General features: G+C 42.9%; 1 protein-coding gene across 1 annotated transcript in view; it reads left to right on the plus strand.

Annotated features, from left to right (window-relative positions):
* The window catches only part of Cstf3 (cleavage stimulation factor subunit 3), an 86,024-nt gene extending 71,953 nt beyond the window's left edge, over positions 1–14,071 (plus strand). The window contains 8 exon segments of the mRNA XM_028877894.2: positions 2,212–2,355; positions 3,602–3,704; positions 7,224–7,293; positions 8,772–8,967; positions 11,977–12,130; positions 12,750–12,844; positions 12,972–13,032; positions 13,364–14,071. Of these exon segments, the coding sequence (XP_028733727.1) occupies positions 2,212–2,355; positions 3,602–3,704; positions 7,224–7,293; positions 8,772–8,967; positions 11,977–12,130; positions 12,750–12,844; positions 12,972–13,032; positions 13,364–13,566 (1,026 nt within the window). The 3' untranslated portion in view covers positions 13,567–14,071.
* The last annotated feature ends 9,791 nt before the right edge of the window (positions 14,072–23,862 follow it).

A 23,862-nucleotide genomic window follows, 5' to 3' on the forward strand; every position in this document is an offset into this window, starting at 1 on the left:
CAGTTAAGCACACTGGTACTTCTGTCTTGATCCTGTCCTACATCCCCAGAATTTTTTCTGCCTCTCTCTCTCTGAGTCAGAGTTTCTCTGTGTTATAGTGTGCACCACCACCCAGCTGTGTCCTCTCATTTTTATTCCTTTCCCCTCCACTTTTCATTTAACTTCATTCGAGTCCACTGCTGTTTATGCCCTAGCTATTGGGACAGATTAAGAGTCCAGGTATTAACCGGCATTAGAAGACATTTTTGTACATCAAGGTCTGTCCCCTATAAGCTTCAGAGACTGGTTTGGGGTAACTGATTTGGGGAGGTGTAGTTTATAGTGTTATAGGGGTAAAAGTATCAATATTTAATGGTGACCTGAGGAGGGGAAGGGAGGCGAGAGAGAGTAAAATACAAATCAGAAGAAAGCCGCATGGATAAGAGTATGAGAAATCAGGGCCCGTGAGGGGGCTCAGGAAGCACAGACACTTGTCACTAAGCCTTACAACTTGTCATCCCCAGGACTCTGTAGTGTCAGAAGAGAAACGGTTCCCACGGTTGTTCTCTGATCTCCTCACATGCATGTGTGTGCATAGACACATGTAAATGAGGACTTTTTAAAAAGGAAGCAAAGCAAATCAAATATCTCTTTATTGTAAAAAGTCCTGAAGAAACTGGGAAGTCAAGGAACACTTTTGCTTAGATTTTTTTTTATTGTTTGGGGGGGGCAGGGGTTGTGCACATGAGTGTAGGTGCCTTCTGAGGCCAGAAGAGGGCATTGGATCCCTTTGAGTTGGAGTTAAAGGTGATTGTGAGATAACTGATGTGAGTCCTGAAAGAGTGGTAGGCACCCTTAACCACTGAGCCATCTTTCCAACCCCAGAAACATGTTGATGTGATAAACATGTATATGACAATCAAAGTATTTCCACTAAAGTCACAGACAAGACAAGGGTATCTACTCCTTCCACTTGTATTCAATATAGTGTTGGATGCCTTAGCTAGAGCAGCAAGAGAAGAGAAGCAAATAGAGCGCCTGAAAATAGAAAAGGAAGAAGTTCAAGTATCCTTACTTGCAGATCCTATGATTCTATGCATAAGAAACCTAAAGACTCCAGCAGAAAACACTTAGAACAAACACTTTTAGCCAAGTGGAAAGATACAAAATTAACATACAAAAATCAGTTAGCCTTCCTCTATACCAGAACAGATATGCTGAGGAAGAAATCTGGGAAATATGGGCACTCACAGGTGCCTCAACTTTTTAAAAAATATCTTGGAATATACCTAACCAAGAGAGTGAAGATCTCTACTATGATTTGTTGGTTGTGGGTAGAGGAGTATGTAGAGTATGTATATATTTATTCATGTGTGTGAGCAAGTGTGCACACCTGTGCACGTGGGTGGAGGCCAGAAACGGGCATCAGTGTATTCCTGTTTAGCTTTCCACCTCATTCCTTTGAGACAGTCACTGAACCTGAAACCCACCTTTTGAGTTAGGCTGACTGGTTGGCCAGCAAGCTCCTGGGTTCATCTGTTCCTGCCCTCAACACTGGGTTACAGGCATGTACAGTAATGCCCGGGTTTTATGTGGGTCCTGGGGATTCTAACTCAGGTCCTCATCCTTGGGCAGCAAGCGCACATACCCACTGAGTCATTTTCCCAGACCCCAACTTTCATTTTTTAAATTTTTATGGTGCTAGTGGTCAGATGTAGGCTCTTGTGCATTGCTAGGCCACGCTCTCACTGGGCCATACCTTCAGCCCTTGTTTGTTTGTTTGTTTTGGTGGTGATAAGGATTGAATTCCCTCTTAATTCACATAGTCTACAAATAGGAGTGATTATTGTATGACCATCGGAGATATAAGAAAAAAGAAGCTGGACAGTGGTGGCGCATGCCTTTAATCCCAGCACTCTGGAGGCAGAGGCAGATGGATCTCTGAGTTTTAGGTCAGTCTGGTCAATAGAGCGAGTTCCAGAACAGCCAGGCCTACACAGAGTAACCCTGTCTTGAAAAACCAAAAAAAAAAAAAAAGTTTTGTGCCATGTAAATTATGTCTCAATAAAAAATTAGCATGTATCCCTAATGCCTGTGGAAAAGTAACATAATTCTTACTCTGTAGTTTCTTACACTAGAAACATTAGCATAGAGCTCAGTGCTCTGGTACTAGATGCTGTGAGGACCATGTTCTACCTAATGTGTAGAATACAAATAATTTTTTTCTCGTAGGTATATATCCAGTATATGAAATTTGCAAGGAGAGCAGAAGGTATCAAATCTGGAAGAATGATATTTAAAAAAGCAAGAGAGGATGCCAGAACTCGCCATCATGTCTATGTTACTGCAGCACTAATGGAGTATTACTGTAGTAAGGTAACTACTGAAATGCTTACATACAGATGATAGCATTTTCTTCATCTGAAGTATCTTCATAAGAAGAAAAGCAGCCTGCTGGGCATGGTGACCCATACCTTTCTTTAATCCCAGCACTGTAAGTGGAGACAGGCAGATCTTAGTGAGTCTGGGTCAGCCAGGTTTACATAGCAAAGACCTCATCTCTGAAAGCCCAACTTTAAATAATTAAGCTTAATTGCTCATTTTTTAAAGGAGGCCTTAAGTTTATCTGCATAAAATTATGTGGAACATTATCCAGCTCAATTGCTTGCTAATTTGTGCCTTATTATACTCCAAATTTTTAATTTTTTTTCTTTTTTCATTGATTGTTTATATACTAAAAGGCCTCAGACATCCTAGACAAGCTCGTTCTCTACTTAGAATTTTGGGGGGGCGGTGGTTGGAGGGTCAGTGCTAGAGATCGAACTCAGGGATTGATACATGACAAGCAAGTATTCTACCACTGACCTCTCCCAGCTCACCCTTGCTTGGTTGTTTTTGTTCGTTTGTTGGATTTTGTTTTGTTTTGAGTCACATATCATCACTAAGTATCTCAGGCTGGTCTCAAACTTGATCTTCCAGCTTCCACTTCTCCAGTCCTGGGATTACAGGAAATGCAACCTGGCAGCCAGCCATGGAATATGTCTTAGACAATATGCACATTGGCTACTTAGCTGTTTTATTTTGTTCATGGTGGTGTTGAGAGTTGAACTCAGGGCTTTGAGCATTCTAGGCAAGTGCTCTACCACCGGCTACATCCCCAGCTTTCTTTTCTCATTCCCCCCTTCTCTCTCTCTCTCTCTCTCTCTCTCTCTCTCTCTCTCTCTCTCTCTCTTTCTCATATTTTTTTCTTTTCTCATTTTCAGGGCACAGGTTCTTGCTTCATTTCCTAGACTGGCCCTGAACTTACCCACTTGGTTGTTTTTATGCTCAGCAGTTTTTATGTGACAAGATGTTAATTTCCATTTTAGTTCTTCTGTGTCTTGTCATATTTAGATATTGTGGAAGTTTTCTTTTCCTTTCTTTTTTTTTTTTTCTTTTGGAGAAAGTGTCTTGCTATGTAAGCTAAGCTGACTTTGAACTTGTGGCAGTCCTCTTGCCTCTCAGTCCCTCCTGCTGGGGTTATAGGTGTGCATTGCCATGGCTGTTAGGTTCTGTAGCTTTCGTATTCTTTTTAATACATTGTCTGGCATTTCGTGGAAACCACTACTGTCTTTACTTCTAGGACAAATCTGTTGCCTTTAAGATTTTTGAATTGGGACTAAAGAAATATGGAGACATTCCAGAATATGTATTGGCTTATATCGACTATCTCTCGCACCTCAATGGTAAGCTGATTCTAGAATCTGTCATGTCTTTTCTTTTAAGATTAATAAATCTTTTTATTTTGTGTGTTTTGCCTGCATGTTATGTGTGTGTACCCAGGTCTTTATTGCCCTCCGAGGTCAGAAGAGGGCATTGGAGCCTCTGGACTGAAGTTACAGATTGCTGTCAGCTCCCACGTAGGTGCTGGGAACCAAACCCAGGCCCTTTGGAAGAGCAGCCAGTGTTCTTAACCCCTGAGCTATCTCTCCAGTCCTTGCCATGGCTTCTTAATATTAAACAATCTGAAATTATGTACCTGGGTTTGGGTGGTTTTATTTTCTTCTTTAAAGTGTTGTAATTCTAGCATTGCACTAGAAACAGCTACTTGATAGACACCTAGGAAATAGTAGCCTATCATCCATTAATTCAGTATGTTAGTTTTTAGACAGGGTCTTATTCTATAACAGTGGTTGGCCTAAAACCTGCTATGTAGACCAGTTTGGCTTTGAACTAACAGCAATCCACCTGCCTACAAGTTTGTTACCATGCCCAGTTTATATGGTGCTAGCATTCAGCCCAACATCTTCTGCATGCTAGGCAAGCGTATTAGTCAGGGTTCTCTAGAGGAACAGAACTTACATAGAAGGAACGTACGTGTGTGTGTGTGTGTGTGTGTGTGTGTCTGTGTGTGTGTGTCTGTGTGTGTGTGTGTGTGTGTGTTAGAATTATTTACAGGCTGTGGTCCTGTCTACCAAGGGAGGAAGGTCCAATAATCCAGTAGTTATTAAGTTCATAAGGCTGGATGTCTTGGCTGCTCTTCAGTATATGCCAGAATCCTTAAGAAGTAGGCTCTAATGCCACTGAAGGAGTGGACTATCCAACAAGAGCAAGAACAAGCTGGCAAGGAGTGAGAGTTTCCTTTTTCCGTGTCCTTTGTATTGGCTATCACCACAGGGTGTGGCCCAGACTAAAGATGGGTCTTCCCACCTCATAAGATCTGGATTAAAACTTCCCACTTTAAGAAAAGATTTCTGATGGGTACACCCAGCCACTTGGATTTTAGTTAGTTTAGATGTAATCAAGATGACAACCAAGAATAGCCATCACATCAAGCATTCTACCAGGTGAGCTCTATGCCCAGTCCTGTCAACAATGTCTTTACATTCCCTGAATAAATGGTAGATGGTTTGTGACTCTACAGAGTGGTTTGGAATCTGGAAAGTGCTACCCACAATTAGATGAAGCTGCAGAGTCAGTTAGGGAACAGAGTTGTTTGTGTTCTTCTCTAGTCACACTGTGCAACTATCTCTTATCTCTTGGGCGTAAACAGATATTTTCAAAGCCTTCTAGAGCGGGTGATATAGCTTGGTAATAAAGTTTTGCCCAGTAGATGGGAAATATAGAACACAATGTTACAAAAGAAGAAACAAAAATGTCTATAACCACCAAACTCAAAGACATTTGTATAGTAAGGTAAAGCACTCTGAGATTATGGGGGTGAAATTTGGAAAGAAACATGTTCATGTGTGTTTCTATAAAAATTATTATAGTTATTGATAGTTCAGGACATATAATTTCTTGAAAAAAAAAAAAGGAAAAAAAAACAACTTGGGGAGCTGGAGAGATGGCTCAGCAGATAGAGCACTTGCTACTCTTGCAGAGGATCTGGGTTTGACTCCCAGCAACCAAATGGTAGCTTGTAGCTGTCCATAACTCCAGTTCTAGGGGTTCTAAAAGCATGTACATGGTATCTGTACATGTATGCAGGCAAAACAGTCATGTACATAAAATAAATCTAAAAAATTAAAATTAAAAAAAATGATCTTGTTGTTTTAAGAAAACTTGTATTTACTTGTATATGAGGTTAGGTGTGTAAAACTTGAAACTTATTTTCCCATTGGAAACTTGGTTGTAATAATTAATACGTTTCATAAGCCTGAGAAGATCAAGTACGTTTTTGCATGTATTTGATTTCTATATGAAATATAGGAAGCAGTAACTATAGCAGAGCCCTGATGGTGCACTTTGGGGCAGGTAGATGACAAGTCTAAGCCCTAGAGTTATTCTGAGTGGCTTTGAAGACGCTAGACGGTTACTGAGCAAGTGACCTGTGCCTATGCCAAATGGTGTGTGTGTGCCAGATTCCAAAGACTTAATTTAAACAAATAAATCATGTTGAAAGGACAGTTTGAGTATGCTTGGTTAGCTACTTAAGATTAATCTAACCCTCTTAGTATGGCTAGCAGGGGTTTGAATGGCATTCTACTGCATTCCACTGTGTTGACAGCACTATCCTAAGGTTCACAGAAAGCATGTGAGTTGGGTCTTGAAGATGAAAAATAGTTAGCCAGATAAAGAAAGGGAAAGGATCTTTCCAGCCAGACCCCACAGCAGGTAGTGAGAGGGGGAAGGTTATGTGGGATAGGAAAAGGGATTTTTGGAACAAACCTTGGATTAAAGCAAGGATAAAATGGAAGATTTAATAACATCTTGAAAAATCTGGGGCTAGAAAGATGGCTCAGTAGTTAAGAGCACTGGCTGCTCTTCCAGAGGACCTGGGTTTGAATCTCAGCACCTGGTGAGACTCAGCAATGGAGGCTCACAACTTCAGTCTCAGGGACTCTAACGCTCTTCTCTGGCTTCCACGGGGATTGAATGCAAGTGGCGCACAGATAAATGCAGGTGAAGCACTCCATATAAAATAAAAATTTAAAAATACAGGCTGGAGAGATGGCTCAGAGGTTGAGAGCATTGGCTGCTCTTCTAGAAGATCTAGGTTCAGTTCCCACCACCCACATGGCAGCTCACAACTGTCTGTAACTCCTGTTCCGAGGCATCTTACACCCTCACAGACATACATGCAGACAAAATACCAGTGCACATAAAATAAAAATAAATAATTTTTTTTTTTAATTTTAAAAATAGGCTGGGGATTTAGCTCAGTGGTAGAGCACTTGCCTAGCAAGCACAAGGCCCTGAGTTCAGTCCTCAGCTGGGGGGTGGGATTTAAAAATACACTATATACACTATGTTACTTGAAGTCGTGAATATGACTTTGGCTGAATACATTTAATCTTTCATGGACTTATTTTGCAAATGGACAGATAGTAAATTGAGTATGCTAAGACATTAAAAATAAGTTACATTGCTGGATTAAGAAAATTATTGAAGGCATGCTTTTTTTTTTTTTCCCCCAAGACAGGATTTCTCTGTGTAGTTTTGGTGCCTGTCCTGGATCTTGCTCTGTAGACCAGACTGGCCTTGAACTCACAAAGATCTGCCTGGCTCTGCCTCCTGAGTGGTGGAATTAAACAAAGGCTTGCTGTACCAGTCTCTCAAACTCAGTGATTTTGAACCTCCAAATTTCCTCATCTGTAAAAATCAGTTGTGACAAGTTATTTTTCTGCATTGGATTTTGTAAGGTTTAGCTTGAGGATTGTGAGATAAAGCTTGGGGTTTTGTTCTGCTTTGCTTATAAAAAAATAATTATTGAATTATAAAGCTTTCTTTGATCTAACATTTAATTTTTTTAAATATCCTAGAGGACAATAATACCCGAGTTTTGTTTGAACGAGTTTTAACATCTGGAAGCCTTCCTCCTGAGAAGTCTGGGTAAGTCATGCACAATGTGTGAGCTCTGATCTGTGGGACCGTGTGCTTGAGTGTGCATTTCCAGAGAAATTTCTTTTCTGTCTAATTTTCCCTACTTACAATATTTTCATATTCACCTAAGCTTTTTTATTTTGTATATGATTAGAGTTATTTTGAGATACTTTTATAATTTATTAAGTATTTTACTATGTCTTTCTACTTGAATATTTCTAGAACTTAATATATTGGCATTCTGGAATGTATCTCCTTAGTGGAAAGCGAAGACTCTTCTGTATTGAAAGCTGGTTGATGGGTTTATCTAAGTTGTCCTATTACCAATAAGAACTCAGGACTCAGACATTAGTGTAAAAACCTGGTAGATCAAGACAGAGGAGGAGGAACGACCAGCTGACTCTCTCTCCACACTTCCTAGATCAAAAAGACCATGAGAAAATCCAAGTCTCTCCTTCTCTTTCTGTGTGTCACTGTCCATATTCCTGGATTCTCCAAGGCCAGTTCTGGTCAGCTAATTGCTGACTCCACCCCCAATCCAAGGTTACCTTTATTAACAGTCTCGGGTTTAAGTGCTATCAAATATCCTGCAGCAACAGCTGGTTTCCATGTTACATCCCACCTAAGGCTTTGCCTGGGGGCGAGTAACACGGTCTAGTGGTCCAGCCAACACAGTAAGGATTTGCATCTTGGCTTCGGTTCCCAACTCAGCCCCCTAGACAGTGGGAAATTCCACCTTACTAATTCTCAGTTTCTCACCGAATCACAAACATGTCTACCAGTGTGGGAGTTCGATAGTTCTTGGTACAGGATAGGTGCCCAGTCTCTCACTTTAGGTGCCTGTGACCATTAAAACATCGATGTGCAGTTTGGTCGCAGTGAATCATAGAAACATAGAGGATTCTGGAATATTTTTGTTTTGTTTTTCGAGACAGGGTTTCTCTGTGAAGTTTTGGTGCCTGTCCTGGGTCTCACTCTGAAGACCAGGCTGACCTGGAACTCACAGAGATCCGCCTGGCTCTGAGTGCTGGGATTAAAGGCATGTGCCACTGCCACCTGGCTGGAATATATTTTTATTCATACATTAGATGAAGAAAATCTTCCACAACATAATTTATGCCACTAAGCAAAGTGATGAAGCCACATTATGCAGGAAAAATGATAGAACTCTATCTAGGTTCTTTATCCATCAACAATTTATCCTCTCTCTGGTGTCTTTTATTTACCTCAAATAGGAAGATAAGGTGTGTGCGTGTATGCGCACGCGCGCTTGAATTTCCGAATATTTAGGTAAAGTACTGTGACTGTGCTTAACTTTCAAATATTTAGGCAAAAATAAAATTAAACAAATAGGGGGAAAGTAACAATTATTAAACCTAATGAAGACAGGTATTCATTTTATTATCCTGGTTTTCTATTATTTGGAAATCTTTATTTTAAAACAAACTTTTTATGACTAAGTATTGGTTATATTTACTTTCTTACAGAGAAATCTGGGCTCGATTTCTAGCTTTTGAAAGTAATATTGGTGACTTAGCTAGTATACTCAAGGTGGAAAAAAGGCGGTTTACAGCATTCAGAGAAGAGTATGAAGGCAAGGAAACAGCCTTACTGGTGGACAGATACAAGTTCATGGATCTCTATCCTTGTTCTGCAAGTGAACTCAAAGCACTGGGCTATAAGGTATGTACTCAGCACCAAGTACAATATATGTGCTGTCTCCACTTCCCTGGGTGTTTTTAAGAGTTCGTGGATAATTTCCATTCTAAGATCAGTTCTTTACTGTTGCTAATAAAACAAAAAAATCATTGTTTTGTTGTTGTTTATGAATATCAAAAGTAACAGAAAATGAAAATTAAATGTTTGAGATAGAGAAAGAAAATGCTTTCATGTGTACCTGGAACTTGGTGCCTTATGTTTGATGGAAGATGGAGAAAGTCTTGCTATCTGTTTTTTGAAACATTCTTATCAACTGGTGAATATTTTTGATGGGGCTTAAACTAAATGTGTTTGCTGTTGCATATTTTGTCAAGACACCATGAAGGGACATGACCAGGCGTGGTGGTACACTCACAACTGTAGGCCTAGGTCTGGGGAGGGGAAGGCAAGAGGATTGAAAACTGGAGACTATACAATCTAAGCAAAACCACAGCTCGCCAAATGCATGCTGTTCCTTGAGAGATCTGTAGCTTTCTACCAAAGCCCCTGGGGGAACTGGCTTCTCTAAAAGTGGTCCTCATCTGTGTAGATGACTGACCCATAAGAAAACTATTAGTCGGGGCTGGAGAGATGGCTCAGAAGTTAAGATCACCGGCTGTTCTTCCAGAGGTCCTGAGTTCAATTCCCAGCAACCACATGGTGGCTCACAACCATCTATAATGAGGCCCTCTAATGGCCTGCAGGCATACACGCAGGCAGAACATTGTATACTTAGTAAATAAATAAATCTTTGAAGGAAGGACGGAAGGAAGGAAGGAAGGAAGGAAGGAAGGAAGGAAGGAAGGAAGGAAGAAAGGAAGAAAGGAAGAAAGGAAAAAGGAAAGGAAAGGAAAAAGGAAAGGAAAGGAAAAAGGAAAGGGGAAAGGAAGCCTCATGAATACCCCTTGTGCAAAACACCATTGGTCCCTCATTCTTGGCCTTTCTATGCCCTGGGCATGAAGAAAGGTCAAGGGGGAAACTCACCTGAGTCTTAGGTTGGTCCCTCTAAATCACCTGGCAATAGGATGTTCTTGGCCATCATCCTTTTCCTCAGCACCCTCTTTTGTCCTGAGTCTCACTCTGTGTCTGAACGAGACTACAAACTTTGAGAAAAATTATACATAATTTAGCTTTAGGCCTTTTCTTTGATGAATGCTCCAATTCTGCACCAGCCCCATAATCCTATTCTGAATCAAAGGATTCCTAATAACCCACATTTTACTGTCAGAAAATGCAGTTTCTACCTCTACTTCTCGGTGAACACCACAGACATTTTAAGACTTATTTAAAAATTATTAGAAAAGGCCAATTTTTTCTAGGATAAAGTGATTTTAAAGAGTTGAATGAAAATAAAGAGAGCCAGCAAAGCTTAGTGGGTAAAGGAGCCCGCCACCAAGCCTGGTGACTTGAGTTCAGTCCCTGGAACCCACATGATGGAAGGAAAGAACTAACTCCCACCAAGTTAAACTCTGACAAGCACATGTGCACCTATATGTATGATACACACACATAAATACAACTTAAAACAATTTTTTGGCCAGACAGGTAATTGCCAAACTTGCACACTTTTAATCCCAACATTCCAGAGACACAAGCAGTATATCTCTTATCACTGTAAATTCTAAGCCAGCCTGACAGAGATACATAGTAAAATCCTGTCTCAAAAAAAGAAAAAAAGAAAAAAAGAAAGAAAATTTTGACTATTTCAAACTAGAGCTACTTTTTTTTTGGGGGGGGGGGGTGTTTTTTTGTTTTTTTGTTTTTTGGTTGTTTGTTTGTTTTTTGGTTTTGTTTGGTTTCTTTGAGACAAGAGTTTCTCTGTGTAGCTTTGGAGCCTGTCCTGGAACTTGCTCTGTAGACTACGCTGGCCTCAACTCATAAGGCGTGCACCACCACCGCCCAGTAAGCTACTTTTTAATATAAATTTCCAGCCTGTGTTTCCACTTCCACTTTGTATTTGGGTAGAACTAGAGCACTTTACCATGTGGTCTTCAGTGGTATAGTGAGTTGTGCACCAGAGTGAGCAATTTACTGTGCCTACTCAGTTGGATTTGCCACATAATAGCAAGGTCACCACCGTGTCAGAGCAGATTGGAAGACTGTTCTGTCCTCTGACATACCTTGCAGAGGGTCCTACTAGAGCTGAAAAGGTCAGAAGTGGGCTCCCTATCCTCGATCTACTTCCTGTTAGCTATGTGATCCTTTCTGAGCTTCAGCCCGTGCCGTGAATGTGAACTGATTGCCTCAAAGAGATAAATACAGCCTGGCTAAAACAGCCTGACAAATGAGGGTGCCCAGTATGCGTTCCTTTTCTCCTCCACCATTTTAAGGACCTTCACTGCATTAGGAAGATGCTATTAGCCAGAATAGGTGCAGAGAGTCCTTATCTTGGCTTTCATGAAGCAAGACTTCACTTAACCCAGGCTCTTCGATTTAACTGAGATGTTATTCAATTCCAATGGAAGAGAGGTATCAGAAGTCTAAATCTCAGCTGGGTATGGTGGCACACGCGTTTAATCTCAGCACTCAGGAAGCAGACCAGGTGGATCTCTGTAAGTTTGAGGCCCTCCTGGTCGACATAGTGAGTTCCAAGACAGCCAGGGCCACATAGTAAGACCCTGTCTCAAACAAACAAACAAAAAATCTAAATCTTGAATTTTCCTTCAAATTACCCCATCCTCTCTTTGGTGCCCATTCCTACAACTCTTTCCGAAAAGGCTTATATCTATCTATCCTGCGAGGACATTGCCTGGAGACAGTCCAGTGATTCTTAGCTGGGGTTGAGATAAAACTTTAAAGTCAACCTTCAAAGCCAATGGCTTCCCTTGTTGAATACTGAACAATATGTATCATCATGAGATTTCCTGCTTATCCTTCTCCGTGCTCCCTGTGCTTATAACCCAGTTATTCTTCCTGTAGCCTCAAGATTATAGAACTACACAATACTCTGTAAGACCCTTCTCAGGTCTAGGATCTTCTGTTCTGCATTTTCAGGATGTCTCCCGTGCTAAGCTAGCAGCTATAATTCCAGACCCAGTTGTAGCTCCTTCTATAGTGCCTGTCCTGAAAGATGAAGTGGATAGAAAACCAGAGTACCCTAAGCCAGACACTCAGCAGATGATTCCATTTCAGCCACGACATTTAGCACGTAAGACCCAGTACTGAGACCTCGGTTTGTTTGATTTCAATCCAAGGTGTGGGAGGGATGTAACCTGGCCTTTTCCACTGTAGGTTAATTGTTAGACTTAGGCTCACAGTGACAAGTGACTTGACAGTAATCCTTGAACCAGATGAGCTAAGAATTTAAAAAAAAAAAAAAAAAAAACAGCAATGAGCGCAGCAGATTCCAGTCACGCATTTCCCGGCGGCAGTTCTCATAAAAGCTGCTGTGTGCAGATTATTGAGCAGCTGGAGACACACTGCGGTCGGTCATGTTATCTGCACCACAGCTGTGAATCTTAGGAGCCCCTCTGTGACCAAGACCTTCTGATTCAGTGTGCTATTAAATAACAGGATTGCTAAACGTTGTGTAACTCAAAAGTAGTGACAAAAATGTCCTTTAGTCCAGCCTGGCTTGCTTTACATGAAGTCACTTGTCTGCTTCCCAGGGCCCATTTCAGTTGGTCACGGGGGAAAGCACTGAAACCCTTTTGTAAGTGTGGAGAGGAAAGCAGCAGGGACGTAGACAGTTGCTGTGTGCAGGCCACTTGATTTCGCTTGCTCGTGTCAAAACTGCCCACTTGTTTCATGCCTGCCTTCTCCCTCAGCCCCAGGCTTACACCCCGTCCCCGGTGGAGTGTTTCCAGTGCCTCCTGCAGCTGTGGTTCTGATGAAACTGCTCCCTCCTCCTATCTGCTTCCAGGTGAGTTCACTGTACACACTGGCTCTGTGGGCCACAGTCATGGTGTGCTTTTCCTCTTGTAGAATGCGAAGCACAAAACAGGTAACTTGTCAGCTAACTGAGATGAAATGTATTCATGTCATAATAGGGTCCTTTTGTACAAGTGGATGAACTGATGGAAATTTTCCGAAGATGCAAGATACCAAACAGTGAGTAATAGAAGCTCCATTTCAGTGTGGAGTCCACGTTACTATTTCCCAAGGAGGAAGGATTGTTCTCTCCCACTGAGGTCTCTAAAACCAGTTACCCAGTCTGCAGCAGTGTGGTGACACCCTGAGTGAAGTGGGCATATCCTGATCTAATGTCACCAGATCCTAGCATGCGAGTGCACTGTCTGACCTGTCTTGTCACGCTCCTGCTAAACAGCAGCTGGTGACATGCAGCGGTGATGTAGTCCATGCTTGCTGCGGGGCATGAGCGCCCGCTCTTCTGTGGCACACCGTGTAAGCATCCTGCCCTGTCTTTTGCTCCCTCCTGTAGCTGTTGAGGAAGCTGTGAGGATCATCACTGGTGGGGCCCCAGAGCTGGTTGTGGAAGGCAATGGCCCGGTGGAGAGTAGCGCTGTGCTCACCAAGGCTGTCAAAAGACCCAACGAGGACTCAGACGAAGACGAAGAAAAGGGGGCTGTGGTCCCCCCTGTTCATGACATTTACAGAGCGCGGCAGCAGAAGCGAATACGATGAGGAACTTCAAGACCTGCCCGCCTCTGAGAAAAGACTCTGCCCAGGGTTCCTTGTTGCCTCTTAAGTCATGTTTGAAAGAAACAGTGCTTTGTTACAAGGGTTTGGAAACAAAGTTGTATTGTCATTGGTGCCTCTATCATCTGGTTCTTGAGAAAAAACAAGCCTGTGTGGAATTGAGTATGAAACAGACCTAGCCTCTAAGAAAGATTAGGTTTTAAATAATATGAGAACAGTACAAAATGGCAAAGCCACATCTTGTTCCTCTTCAAGGCTTCTTGTATGTGCCACTTGAAGATTTGTGAGTTTTCCACAGTTTTATTTTGAAAACTGGATGGCTTATGATTGCAGAATATTTTCACATTTTCTGAAAAACAGTTGTTCTCAGTTTGCTTATGTAGTCCTGCCTGTTTGTTTTTATTTATGGCAGAATATATGGCATCTGTTTTGTAGTTTACAATTTTTAAAAAGGTCCTTTGAAAAAATAAAGGACCTCAAAAGCATGCTTCCTCCTGTTTCTTTGTGTCTGCGTGTGTGCACATGCCTGTTTGTGTGTGTGTGGGGTGTGGGGTGTGTGTGTGTGTGCCCATACATGCACTCAGAAGCCAGTGGAGGGCCTCGGTTGTCTTCCTCTATAACTCTACAGACACTGTTTCTCACTGAACCTGAAGCGTACCTTTTTTGTTTGGCCAGAGAGTTCCTATGTCTGCCTGTCTCTGCCCCCAGTGCTGAGGTTATAGGACTGGCTTTTTATGTAGGTGCTAGGGACCCAAATTCAGATCCTCAAGCCCTCTACCCACTGGCCATCTCCCCAATAGTTCTTCTTCTTCTTCAGATTTTATGATCATAGATACAGACACTATATTATTTATCTAATACCATTTACATTAAATGTTAACAGTACGTTGGAAAGTCATTTTCTGTTTTGTTTGGTTTTTTGGTACTTATAGGAAACATTTTTAAGAGACAAATTAAGGGCTGAGGATGAAGTAGGTTGAGTGTTTCCCTAACCTGGTAGTACATGTCTGTAATCCTAGCCCTTGGGAGGTGGGAGAACCAAGAATTAAAGGTCAGCCTATATTGACTTCAAGGTTATCCTGGGCTGAAGGGGTTGGGGTGGGGAGAGCATGGGCCTGCACAAGCTGTGTGGCTACTGAGAGACAACCAATCTCAGAAAACAGAACATCAAAAAAATGGAAACAAATTAAGCATTTTGTAAATATTTAAATACGAATGCTATTTCCCCAACACTGAGGGAGACTGAGGTTTTTGCTTTTTCTGTTTTTTGGGTTTTTGTTTTTGTTTTGCAGTTGAAGAAAGACATTTATTGGGGGTGAGGAAACACACATGTAGTAGACACTCAGAAAAAAAGACTCTGTCGATTGAGATATTTTTTACTTAAAGAATTTTTACTCTTTGGTTTTTCGAGACAGGGTTTCTCTGTGTAGCTTTGCGCCTTTCCTGGAACTCACTTGGTAGCCCAGGCTGGCCTTGAACTCACAGAGATCCCCTGCTCTGCGATCTATTAGCGTGTCCAGGTTTTTTTTTTTTTTTTTTTTTTTTTTTTCGACAGGTTTCTTGTGCTTTTCGCTTTCTGAGCTCACTGTAGCCAGGCTAGCCTCGAACTCACAGAGATCCGCCTGCCTCTGCCTCCCTAGTGCTGGGATTAAAGGCGTGCGCCACCACGCCCGGCTGAATTTTTACTCTTATGTATGTGTGCCACATGTAGAATTGGAATCATGTGCTGGGAACTGAAATGGATCCTGTGCAAAAGCAGCAAGTGCTCTTGGCCACTGGACCATCTTTCTAGCCTCCTCTTCTTTTTAGTGATTTATTTTTATTTCTCTCTCTGTCTCTGTCTCTGTCTCTGTCTCTGTCTGTCTCTCTCTGTCTCTCTCTCTGTCACTGTGTGTGTGTGTGTGTGTGTGTGTGTGTGTGTGTGTGTGTGTGTGTGTGTATTCATGCAGTACCCATGAACACCAGAAGAGGGTGTCAGATTCCCTGGGACTAGAGTTATAGTTAGTTATGCGCCCCCTGATATAGGTGTTGTGAACTCTGGTCCTCTACAAGAGCAAGAAGTGCTCTTAATTGACATCTCTCCAATCCCTACTTTATCTTTGTTTTTTAAAACAGGGTCTATATAGTCCTGGCTGTCCTGGAGCTCCCTGTGTAGATCAGGAGGCTGGTCTTGAACTCACACGGATCCAACTGCTTCTGCCTCCCAAGTGCGAAGATTAAAGGCATGTACTACTAAGCCAGGCTTTTGCATCATTCTTAAAAGCAATGTCAGTATGAAATTTTTTAAGGACTCACTATCTCATTCTCTATTGAAATATATTTCAAAAGGTACTTACATACATTTTTCTCATGAGCTAGAGATCATCTAAGAGACTAAAGCTAATTACCCAGTCAGGCCGTAGTGGCACGTGCCTTTAACCCCAGCACTCTGGAAGAAGCAGAGGTGGGTGGATCTGTGAGGCCAGCCTGGTTTACAGAGCAAGTTACAGGACAGCCACGCAGAGAAACCCTGTCCTGAAGGAAAAAACAAAAACAAAAAACAATAAAGCAAATTATAGTGAGGAAAAACACATCAGAAGAACCACATTTTGCTCCTTGGTTTTTACCAAGGAAACAGACCTCCTCTTGATGCATTTCCAGAAAAGCTACTTCTACAGAAAACTAACTGGTCCTTAAGGGGTCATATAGTTCAGAAAGAAAGATGAAGCCAGGAAGGAAGGGAGTAACACAAAAATAACAAAACCAAACCAAAGTAGGATGGAGCTGCGGGGTTAAACTCATATACTGAGAACACAGCTCAACTTAGAGTTTGAATTCAGATGTGATTAAATAATCCTGTGGTTAAAACTCAGCTTCACCGGGTGGCAGTGGCGTGCGCCTTTAATCCCAGCACTCGGGAGGCAGAGCCAGGCGGATCTCTGTGAGTTCGAGGCCAGCCTGGTCTACAGAGCGAGATCCAGGACAGGCTCCAAGCTACACAGAGAAACCTTGTCTTATAAAACCAAACCAAACAAACAAACAAACAAAAATTCAGCTTCAAACTGTTTCTTTTACTACCATACTTGAAACAAGATGTCACTAATGTATTGCCAAACCTAGCAAAGTAAGACTAGAAAAAAAAAATGTGAAACAAAAACACAAATAAAACCTCTGTCATCCCACAAGAGGCTGAGGCTAGAGGATTTCCAGAGTGTGAGATCAGCCTGGCCTACACAGTAGGCTGCGTGTTAGACCAAGCTGCAGGATAATACACTCTCACCAAAAAAACAAAACCTACTTTTGCAGCATTTCTACTGGACTGTGGTTAGGATGTAAATGTTAAGAGTCCACTTACATAGTAGTAAATAGTTCATTGATTCTGTTTTAAAAAGGTATTTCTGAGGCTGGAGAGATAGCCCAGTGGTTAAGAGTACAGACTGCTTTTCCAGAGGCTCCAAGTTCAGTTCCCAGTACCCATAACCACCCATAACTCCATACCTTCTGGTCTCCGAGGACACTCGTGTACACACATAGATACAGATACACAAAAATTAAATCTGCGTAGGATTAACTATTTCTGCCCTAAAGCAAACCCCATTTAGAGTGGTAGCTTCCGGTGTCAGGGTTAACTTTGAAGAGATTGATACATTTTTTTATATTTTAGGTTTATTTTATGTGTAGGAGTGGTGTGCTTTCTCATATATGTATATCTGACATGTGTGCCTGGTGTCTGCAGAGGCCAGAGGACGTTGTATCCTCTGGAGCTGGGGTTAAGGACAGTTGTGAGCCACTGTGTAGATGCTGGGAACTGAACCTGGGTCCTCTGCAAGAGCAGCCCATGCTCTCAGCACTGAGCCATCTCTCCAGCCTCATACATTTTAAGAGTTTCAAACAAAAGTAACAAGTAACTTGTTACTTGTTACTAGGTACCATGTTATTAAATAAATCTTCAGTGTTCAATGCAGATGTCAGTTCACCAAGCATCAGAGCTACTAGGAAGAAGGCAGAGTGGTATATGGTGTATATGCCTGCACTTCCAGATGTTTGGGAGGCCCCAGCAGGAAGAGAGCCAAAGCCCGGAGTTCAAGGCCAACTGCTGGAGCTGGGAACAGCTCAGTGGGTAAGAGCACTGGCTGCTCTTGTAGAGGACCCAGGTTTGAATCCCAGCACCCATGCAGAGGTTCACAACCAAGTTCTAGGGGATCTGATGCCTCTTCTTACCCTCACGGGCTACTGCAAACATGTGGTGCACATACATGCACTCAGGCACACGTGCATGTGCACATAGAAAAAAAAGTTTTTATTTATTTATTTATTTATTTATTTTATTTTTTTATTTTATTTTATTTTATTTTTTTTGGTTTTTCGAGACAGGGTTTCTCTGTGTAGCTTTGCGCCTTTCCTGGAACTCACTCTGTAGCCCAGGCTGGCCTCGAACTCATGGAGATCCACCTGGCTCTGCCTCCTGAGTGCTGGGATTAAAGGCGTGCGCCGCCACCGCCCGACAGAAATATATATATTTTTAAAGCAACTGTGATTTGTAAAATATCCCTAGTCTGAGCATTTGCCCCAGTTCTGTTTTGAGCATGCCATGTGCTTCAGATAACAAAGGCAGACGCTGGGCGTGGTGGCACACACCTTTGATCCCAGCACTTGGGAGGCAGGACTTCTGTGAGTTCAACACCAGACAGGGTTACAATAGTGAGACCCCAAACAGAAAGACCTGTGGGCTGGAGACAGGCTCAGTGGTTAAGAGCACGCACTGGCTTCTCTTGTAGAGGACCCAGGTTTGATTCCCAGCACCCACATAACGGCTCACAATGACCATCTGTAACTCCAGTTCTAGAGGAGCCAATGGCTTCTGGCCTCTGCAGGACTGCACACACATGGTGCAGAGATGTACAGGCAAAATACCCATACATACAAAATAGTAAAATTAAACAAAACGGAGACCTAAAAATGGTTAGGTTTAAAGGAAGTGAGACCTGATTGCTGTTAACACTGGACACATTTATAAAAATCAAGTGACGCCATCATGACAGGCCTACAGATTAGTTCTGGTTCTGGAGGTCACAGGGCCACACACCGAAGACAGGTGTAACAGAAAACCTATATGAGGGCATTACTAAAGTTCCTGAGATTTATTTCTAGAACCATCTATTTCTGAAGGTACTAGTGGAAACAATTTTTACATTTACTTTTGTGCATGAATGCGTTGCCTGCATGTGTGTATGTGCATGCTTGGAGCCACAGAGGTCAGGTCTCCCAGAACAGGAATTATGGATGGTGTGAGCTGCCTGCCATGTGGGTGCTGGGACCAAACCCGGGTCTTTTGCAAAGAACAAGTGCTCTTAACTGCTGAGCCAACTCTAGCCCTAAGAAGTAAATTTAATAGATAATAAATACAGCTTAGAGGTTATTAAGCTTCAAGATTATCCCCTCACCCTGACCATGACATTGCTGTGAAAACTGACCAAGAAAACTCATAATGCAAAGCCTGGTGCACAGCCACAAACGCTGGTGTAGTGGACCATGAGACTCGTCCTGCCTTTGTACGTGAGGCTCAGAGCCCAGCATCAGTCAGCATCACCCGCCCATCTGTTCCTTCCCGCGTTCCTCATTCACATAAGAGTGGGGATGGGCAGAATCACACAGGTAGAGACGGTTGTCTGGAGGGGGAGAAAGGCTGGCATTCACTACCAGAGATGGTGGAAGTAAACGCCAATCCTAAGGCAGGCTCAGGAAGGAAGCCTGCCCTAGAGGCCTGTAAATAAAATGTGCACAACTAAAGAAGTCAGGATCCCATTGAATCTTGGTACTAAGCACAAGTATACCTAAAGGAAGAGGCTACTTACTGTCCTTTGCTGACAATGAAGAAATGTATAGGCCCTTCTCCTGCACAAAGCACTCTAATACCCATTATCCAACTCAGTCCCCACAGCAACAGTATCGGCAGCATTCCCATTTTATAGATGGAAATACTGAGGCCTAAGGGAGAAGACAAAAAAAGACATGAAAGAGACTCAAAGGTGTGATATTTTGATCATGTTCTGACAAATGAAGCTTGCTTGGAGTCAGAGGGCAGAGGAGGGCAGAGCTAGCCACTAGCTGATCAAAATTAACCACAGGTTTTGGAGGACTGAGGAAAGCTAGGACAGGAAGTAGTAATGCAGGGCGGAGAGGTATCTCGACCCCTTTTGGAGGAAGGAACGGAGCAGGTAGCAGAGGACGGGTGGCTTCTCTGCTTCTCTTATTCTTCAGGTTCTCCCGATATCTGACTCCTGGATTTTTATTGATAAAGAATCAGAGTAACGCTTTCCCTAAACCCGATCTGAATCAGAAGCACTGTCCACCATCCCGTTACAGATCATTGTCAGGGTGGAAGGGAGCAAATGACCATGGCTGTTGCTTCATTCTCAAGGTGGAAATGGGGGATTTGACAAGTTAGTATATAACTGAAAACAGATTTCTGGTTTTTCTTTTTTTTTTTTCCTCACTATGTAGCCCTGGCTGGACAGGAACTCTCTGTAGATCAGTCTGGACTTGAAGAGATCCCTCTGCCTCCACCTCTCCACTACACCTGGGATTAAAAGTGTGCTCCATTACACACCTCGCTCACTTAACACAGCTAATCAGTAACACATGTGTCAGTATGGTTCATTACCTGAAACGTGTTTATATTGGGCTGTGTGCTGTGCAGTGGTCTTTCTGTATGCTGTGAATATGTGTTGCTCTCACTGGTTGATAAATAAAGCTGTTTTGGCCAATAGTCAGGCAGAATAAGGTTAGGCATACAATCAAACTGGTGATGAAAGGTGGAGTCGGGGGCCGGGCCATGGTGGCGCATGCCTTTAATCCCAGGAGGCAGAGCCAGATGGATCTCTGTGAGTTCGAGACCAACCTGATCTACAGAGCGAGTTCCAGGACAGGCTCCAAAGCTACACAGAGAAACCCTGTCTCAAAAAATCAAAAAGAAAAACAAAAAAAGGCGGAGTCGGGGCCGATGCCAGTCAGTCGCCAAGGAAGCAAGATGCGTAGAAAATGAGGTAACAAGCCAGGAACCACATGGCAAAGTATAGAAAAGAAATATGAGTTAATTTAAATGTAAGAGTTAACTAGTAATAAGCCTGAGCCATTGGCCAAACATTTATAATTAATATAAGCCTCTGAGTGATTATTTGGAAATGGCAGTGGCATGGGGCAGGAGAGAGAAAAGCCTCCATTTACAGCTGCTAGCTAGAGAATCCCATCTGCTGCTTCAAACAGCAAAAAATAAACCCAAAACACCTGAATGAGAATCCACTCACCTTTCCACCCACGTGAGAGCCAAGGAGGCTGCAGCTACTGCTCTTGCTATTCATGACTATCAGCTCTAAAAGGCTGGGTTGTGGTGACTGTGTCTGCTTCTACCCAGTTGTGGTTGAAGCACCAACTAAACAACAGTCTCACAAAAAGGCACATCTCCATAAATCTGTTGGGGAATTAAGTGAAATCCAATTATCACGAAGCTTTTAAGGATGAGGGCTTATGCTGCTCAAGAAGCATTCTACCACTGAGCTACGTCACAGAACCTACAAATAACTGGTGAATGATTGAGTAAATGACCATCTGCTGGGGAAGTGCATGTATGCATGCATGTGTGCATGGCTGGGGCCCAGGGCTTCATGCTGCTAGAGGAGCATTCTACCACATAATACAACCCACAGTAAATGTTGAATAATTTTTGAGTAAATGACCTAAGTGGATTTTTTTCTGGCTCTCTGTTAATCCTATGAGAAGCTCAGGAGGATAATTAGGTAAATTACTTTCACAAAGCAACAAATGATTCCATGAATACCATGGCCATGAACCACATCTCTTTTGTTTCCAACAAAACTCCCGCAGCAGCAGAAAATACACGAGTGCTGGGCTGGAGTCCGCAAAGGTCTTTATTGATGCATCAAAATTTCAGTTGCCCAGTCTCAGCTCCACCAGTTTAGAACCAGGACGGGGAAGGTGTTAACTCTTAGGAGCATTTTAGGGATTCAGAAGAACGCTATGTGAAGCGTGAACCTAATTGGTCTTATCAATAAAAACCAGGAGTCAAATATCGGGGTGTTAGCCTGAAAGATCAGAGAAGCAGCGGAGTGGCCACTAGTGACTTCTTACCTCTCTGGACTCAAACCAAAAGGGACCCACCTTATCACTTCCTCTCTGCCTCCCCTGGGATTAAAGGCGTGAGCCACCACCACCTGGCATCTATGGTTAACTAGTGGCCAGCTCCATCTTCTGATCTCCAGACAAGTTTTATTTGTCAGAACACGAAATACCACACCACAGCTCTGTGAAGTGGTGACTGCATCTTCTGCATCAGAGTAGAGGGAGGCTCCGCTCCTCATCCAGGTAAGGGGCGGGCATCTCAGCCTCAACAGCACAGACACCAGTGAGCTCTCCCCAAACCTTCCTCTGGCCTCACTGAACACACCCTAAGAGATGAGCTGTTCTTTTAAAGTGCTCTCCTCTAAAATGCAGCCAGCCTGCCCTGTTAGAGTGGCCAGGGGTTCTGGAGCCTGAGACAAGAGGGTACATTTGATTCTCTCTCTCTCTCTCTCTGTCTCTCTGTCTCTCTCTCTCTCTCTCTCTCTCTCTCTCTCTCCTCCTCCTCTCCTCCCTCCCTCTCTCTCTCTCTCTCTCTCTCTCCTCTCTCTCTCTCTCTCTCTCTCCTCCCCTTCCTCCCTCTCCCCCCCAGTATCAAACTTTTTTTTTCTTTTTGTTTTTCGAGACAGGGTTTCTCTGTGTAGTTTTGGTGCGTGTCCTAGATCTCACTCTGTAGACCAGGCTGGCCTCGAACTCACAGAGATCCGCCTGGCTCTGCTTCCGAGTGCTGGGATTAAAGGCATGCACCACCACCGCCCGGCCTAATATCAAACTTTCAATCCTCATGTCTCAGCTACCCAAATGCTGAGATGACAGGCAATTTCATTCAGTCCACCTTTTTTTTTTTTTTCCAATTTGACATATCACTATAGATTAGAAGTCCCTTTAATAACGATCTTATCATTTCTGCCTACAAGCAGATCCAAGTTCTTTGTATAGATCCTGGGACTAGACTAGAGAGATGGCTCAGTGTTTACTGAGTACTGGTTGCTCTTCCAGTGGACCTGGGTTCGATTCCCAGCACCCACAAAGCAGCTAACAACTGACTCCATTTCCAGGAGATCTGATGCTCTCTTCTGGTATTTCAGGCACCGCATACCTGGGCACAGAATTACAAGCAGGCAGGACACCAGTTCCCACCTCAAAGACCCAAAGCAAGACATGTTCTAACAGTGCTGGCTCTGATACTTCCACCTGGCATGCCTACCCCACAGCAGACCCTAAAGTCTATTTAACTCTCCTACAAACACGACTACCACACAGCCTTGAGCAGAAGGCTCAGAGCAAACAACTACTCAGACTGAAACGGGGCCTCTGACCGCGTCACACACAACGATTGCCAGTCATTTTCAGTAGCTTCCAAGTCACGTCTCTGCTCTTGTCCAGAAGTCTGTTACTCCCAAACGATTTGGGGTTTGGTACCAAGGATCAAATCTGCCATCTCTAACATGCTAGTCTAGCTCTTTACCACTGATCTACACCTCTGTTCTGAGGCTTCTCTCCATTCCCCAGCCCCGCAGTCCCACTCCACGTATAATAATCACTCAGATGCTTATTTACTTATCTATTGCGTGCAGCTTTTTCTTTTTTATTTTTTTTTTTTTTTTTTGCTTTTTACCGTCTCTACTTCTTCTTGTGCTACATGTTTCTTCCTTTTTTTTTCTTTCTTTTTATACTTCTGCTGTCACTGCATCATGTTTTATTTATATAAGTGATATCCACAGCACACCTCCAGGGCTCTAATTCCTCTTCCAGACAATCTGTCCTGAAGCCTAATGGTAACACTGTTTTCTTTTGTATTTTGAGAAAGGGTCTCATTTAGCACAAACTGGCTTCAGATGTGCTAATAGCCAAGGCTGGCCTTGAACTCCTAACCCTCTTGCCTCCACCTCCTAGATGCTGGTATTTCAGGTGTTTGCAGACACATCTGGCTAAACTTTAATGACTTACTAGTCAGGTGTGGTGGCACATGCCTCCAGGAAGAGGGAGGGAAATTTCTGAGTTCCAGGCTAGCCTGGTCTACATAGGGAGTTCTAGAGCAGCCAGGGCTACACGGAAATAATAATAATCTGAGCACATAATATAGCATACTTTTATTATTTATTTTTGAGACAGTTCTCACTATGCATCCCTCGATAGCCTGGAAAGTCACTATGTAGACCAGCC

The sequence above is a fragment of the Peromyscus leucopus genome, chromosome 4 (assembly GCF_004664715.2).
Source record: "Peromyscus leucopus breed LL Stock chromosome 4, UCI_PerLeu_2.1, whole genome shotgun sequence".
NCBI classification, from domain to species: Eukaryota; Metazoa; Chordata; class Mammalia; order Rodentia; family Cricetidae; genus Peromyscus; species Peromyscus leucopus.